The sequence below is a fragment of the Octopus bimaculoides genome, chromosome 1 (assembly GCF_001194135.2).
Source record: "Octopus bimaculoides isolate UCB-OBI-ISO-001 chromosome 1, ASM119413v2, whole genome shotgun sequence".
NCBI lineage: Eukaryota > Metazoa > Mollusca > Cephalopoda > Octopoda > Octopodidae > Octopus > Octopus bimaculoides.
This window is the reverse complement of record NC_068981.1, coordinates 111,663,863-111,668,855: the sequence shown is the minus strand read 5'-3', so window position 1 is coordinate 111,668,855 and position 4,993 is coordinate 111,663,863. Positions and strand designations below refer to the sequence as shown.

Sequence of the window (4,993 nt, the reverse complement as noted above, 5' to 3'; positions counted from 1 at the left end):
TATATATATATATATATATGATATGATATATGATATATCATTCCTCCGTTATTGCCTGGAGGACTATAATGAACAAGAGGGGGCTGAGCACTGAATCTTAGTGAACCCCTACTTGTACCCTGAATTCTTTGCTGTACTCATTACCAACCCTCACCTTACTGGTAGTATCCCCATACATAGCTTATACAGCTCTCATCAACCACTCATTTATCCATAGTTTTCACATTGACCACCAGAAAAGGGATCAGTGGACCCTGCCAAAAGCTTTCTCCAAGTCAACAAACACTAAGTCTTTGGCTATGTATCTCTCCTGCAGCTGCCTTACCAGAAATAAAGCATCAGTGGTGCTTCTCCTGGCACAAAATTAAACTGCATCTCATCTAGGCTAACTCTCTCCCTAATTAGCCGGGTTATGACTCTCTCCATAATTTTGATCACTTGATCTAACAATGTGACACCTCTGTAATTATTTCTATCGAACACGTCACCTTCACCTTTGTAGCAGTTGACTACAGTGCAACTACACCAATCATTGGGTATGACTCCTTCATGAACCACCTAATTTACAATACAGGTGACTAGACCAAAACCCTCACCACCAGATATTTTAAGCATCTCAGCGATGATTCCTGATGAGCTGGGGGATTTCCCTGTTTTTGTATCTTTAATTGCTTTATCTACAAAGGAACTGACGATTTAGGTAGCTGGTCCCTCAATTGGGTCAACATTTGGCAGACTCTCCTCCTCCCGTTCATTCTCAACATTCAGCAGTCTTTCATAATGGCATTTCCAAGCCTCTTTCTTTGCAAAATCATTAAATGCAAGTGCACCATCATCCATGTGGGCACATTTCTCTCCTATGATATCACAATTTTCTGTCACACACAGTCTTGCAAACCAAAACACTTCAGTTGTTTGGTCCTCACGTCACTGAACATGGGCAAACTTCTTTTCTGCTTCTCCCTTGACTAGATATACCTATCTCCTAGCTTCCCTTCTGGCTATCTGATAGTTTCCTGCTACCCCAAATCTTCCAGGCCTGTTTCTTTACTCTAATGGCCTTGTCTACCACATCGTTTCACCACCACGTTAACCTAGGTCTGGATGGGAGTAAGTTGTCCCACAAGAATTCCCAGTTGCCCTCTATGTCACAAGTCTGTAGCTCCTCTTCCCTCTCATCCAATTTCTCAATTGGGATGTCCCTAAATCTCTAACCATATGAAGGGTCTTTAAACTTCCAAATCCTTCTTTTCCAGATTGGTCTCCTTTTTGGCATCTTTCTGGCCTAGAATCTAAATCACTAATGACTAGTCTATGCTGGGAGGTACATTCTTCACCAGGGAGGGTCTTTGTACTTAAGAGCAACCATGCATCCCGCTGTCTGGTGAGAATGTAATTGACCTGGCTAGCACAGTTACCTGATTGGTTGGTTATCAGGTGGCTGGTTGGCTTCCTGAAGTTGGTGTTGCAGATCAATAGGTTATTTGCATCACACAGAACTCCAGTAGCTCCATCCCCTTTTCATTTCAGGGATCAATTCCATGGCCCCCATGAACACCACAAAAGACACCAGTCTGCTGTCAAACATGCTCACTGAAATCCCCAGCCACAAAGATGAGATCATTGTCACTCATCTTTGAGGTAGCCTGCAGAAGAATATCATAAAAAGTGGTCCTTCTGTTCATTTGGTAGGCCTGTTTGTGGGGCACAGACAGAGAAAATTGTTGCTGTACTATTCTGCAAGACTAGCCTGAGATTAAGCTCTCTATTGCACACTCTGACTACCTCTATGACCTTATTCACCCATTTCTCAGCAATACATATATATACAGACAATGGGAGAGAGAGATGGGTATGCTCAATAAAGAAAATACATAGTAATGCTCAAAGGATTTAAACTTCAAACTCTTTGTCCAATGCAAGCCCTACACTGTCAAGAATGGCTATATGAGGAGTCCACATCAAGCTGATATGGAGATAGTTGTGGAGATGAACACAGTTATACTTGATATAAATATTTTTATTCAGCCTGTCAACTAATTGTGACAAGAGTGATATTTCGCTCTATGTCTCTATATCAGTAATGGATGATTTGTCTTAGCATGTGATTGCTTGTGAATACTTACTACTGACAAAGACCCAAAAGGCAAAAATACGTATTTAGCAATGCAACAACTGGTGGTGGACAATTTTCATCTGTTATTGATATATTTCTATGTCTTTTTTTTAACATTATACATCTACAAGAGAGGTCACCACAAGACAAATACCATAGTTTAACAGGCTTTGAATAATATATAAATTTTACATATGATAAACAAACTGATCATCATCATCATTTAATATCCTTCTTCCATGCTGATATGGGATGGACAGTTTAACAGGAACTGGCAAGTCAACAGACAGTGCCAAGCTCTACTGTCTGCTTTGGCATGGTTTCTATGGTTGAATACCTTTCATAATGCTAACCACTTTACAGAGAATGCTGGGGGGGGGGAGGCTTTTACATGGCACCAGCAGCAGTGATGTCACTAAGTAGCTTGCAAGACAAGATCCCTCAACTGAGGTGGATGTAGTATTGAGGGAGATGGCTTTGTGCAAGATGATGAGAAGTTAGTGTAAGGATAGAAGAGATACAAGTCTAACTCAGTTGGAGAGAAAACTGATATGATGGTGAAGATGCAATGGGATGTACATTAAGTTACAGGGAGGTGTATATAGTGAAGTGGACCAAGGATTGGAGAGGGTAAGTGGGTGGATAAATTCATGACATTGCAAAAGAAGAATGGGAGATGGAGGAGAGGGGAAATGTGAGTGGGCACAGGTAGAGGGATGGTGTGTTAGAAGGATATGCTGTGGGGAAAGAGATTCAACAGGGATATATTGCACACAGGTAGGTTCACAAGGGAGAGTGGGCAAAAGAAGGGAGGGTAACAAAGTAAGTGGTGAAGACAACTGGGGGAGGGGAGGTGTTATGACAATGAAATGAGGTGGAGGTTTTTCACAGATAGATTGTGTGCAGGAGACATGGATATAAAAGACATGCCTTTAGGGCCTCATTTTTACTGAGATGAACAGCAAACTGTTTCAGTTCTTTGTCATCTCTTCTAAGACACAACATCTGAAGATCATTTTTCATCACTCCATCCCACATCTTCCTCAGTTTATCTCTTCCACAAATTCCCTCCACATTCAGAGATCGGCATTTCTCATCACATGGCCATACCAGCAGTCTCTCCTGCACACTATATTTGATGCCCCTTATACCCATTTTTTCTCTCAAAACATACTGTCATACATGCACACTGGCAATGAACATCCAGTGGAGCATGATGGCTTCATTTCATTCAAGCCTTTGCATGTACTCTGCATTCACAGCTCATGTTTCACTTAAATGTAGCATAGCTGTTCATACACAGGCATCATACAATCTGCCATTCACTATGAAGACCCTTTGTTACCAATACAGGTAATAGCTCACTGAATTTTGCCCAGCTGGTTCTAATTCTGGTAATTATGCTTTCAGAGTAAACTCCTTCACTACCAATTTGGTTGTCTAGGTAATACACCTGGGTATTTGAGGAAATCTACTTTCTAAGTGTTCTAAGAGCTTACTGTTCCTGCATATGTGTCACACAAAAGAATTTTTCTCTGTTAACCTTTTGTGCATCCACTGTACTTATGTGTCCATAGCTTGCATGGGTAACAGCGAATGGAATTTCTATATTTTTTCTATATATGGAACAGGGCTATTTCCCTGAAAGAATTAGTAATTTGTTTGTTTTCTTACCCCTTTTTATTCTGGTCCTTGCTTCCACACATATCTTTTTTCTCTAATTCTACTAGAAATTCAGCTGCAAGAACAAGGTCACTAGCACATTGGAGCTATCATGGGCAAAGTTTTAAATTCTTCAGTTACGTCCTGGAGGAATGTTATAAACAAGATGGGGGCTGAGAATTGCATGTGCATTTGACATGCATACACATACTCGTGTACTAAATTGACATTCACAAGGCAAGTTTACAGGCACACATTCCTACAAACATGCGTATGCTCAGTCACAAAAACAAGGAAGAGACTCGATTCAAACAAAAGAGCTTTGTAAATTTTGCTAGTGACCAGCTTGAATTCTGCGAAGGAAAAACGTAAGTAAATCTGAAAAAACATATTGACAAATGATTTATGAATGATAGGCGGAATATTTTTCTAAGGAAGGATTGTATAAAATTCCTTTAATCTTTTAGTTTGAAATTCATAGTTGTATCTGCTTTTCCATTATCAGTATGTGTTATAGTAAATTAACTCCCTTAGATAAGGGAAAGGTGGGTCCAATAATTTAAATGCAACCCGATTTTTTCTTTCCATACTGTATTTTTAAGCAATTTATTTTTATTGTAATACATGTAAAATTTTCGCATACATTTTGTAAAAAGTTGAAAGCAAAACAAAAACTGATGAAATAATCGCAATTTGTCTTTTGCAAGATGAACATTTCTACATTTCTAATTATCAAAATAGCTACTCATTTTTTTATTTTTATATTTATCCGTTCAAAGCAGATTTAAATACATTTTAATTTGGATTTAACAATAAATTTAACATTTTAATATATTCCCTTCAGTAACACATTTACTGATTCACTTGGCATGGAAACACCTTTCACGATGTTATAAAATTATATATTTTATCAAGTGCCAATTTTCAACACCTTTCATCTTAATTCAACAGTAAGTAAATATCAAAAGTTTAGGCCTACCTCAACTCTCTCCGTTCTGTTGTTTTCATTCCATGTGTTGATAGTATATATAATACAAGAAACAACAGGAGACATTTAAACGGAACATAGTCATGAAATAATGTCATTTCTAAAGTTTTTCTTTCTTTTCAATTTTCTTTTGTCGAAGCAAAGGAAGAGACAAAAGGATTGAATTGTTTTTAATTTACATTAAACTCCTAATGCCACGTCTGCCATGATGAAAAGCGTTCTCGCGT

At 38.6% G+C, this 4,993-nt stretch overlaps 1 protein-coding gene across 3 annotated transcripts in view; it reads right to left on the bottom strand.

Annotated features, from left to right (window-relative positions):
• LOC106874050 (ER degradation-enhancing alpha-mannosidase-like protein 3) overlaps positions 1–4,987 on the bottom strand; it is a 344,953-nt gene extending 339,966 nt beyond the window's left edge. For all 3 annotated transcript variants that reach the window (XM_052969334.1, XM_052969331.1, XM_052969330.1), the window contains exon 1: positions 4,758–4,987. In XM_052969334.1, coding sequence (XP_052825294.1) covers positions 4,758–4,864 — 107 coding nt within the window. In that variant the 5' untranslated portion in view covers positions 4,865–4,987. The remainder of the gene's footprint in view (positions 1–4,757) is intronic.
• Positions 4,988–4,993: the final 6 nt, after the last annotated feature.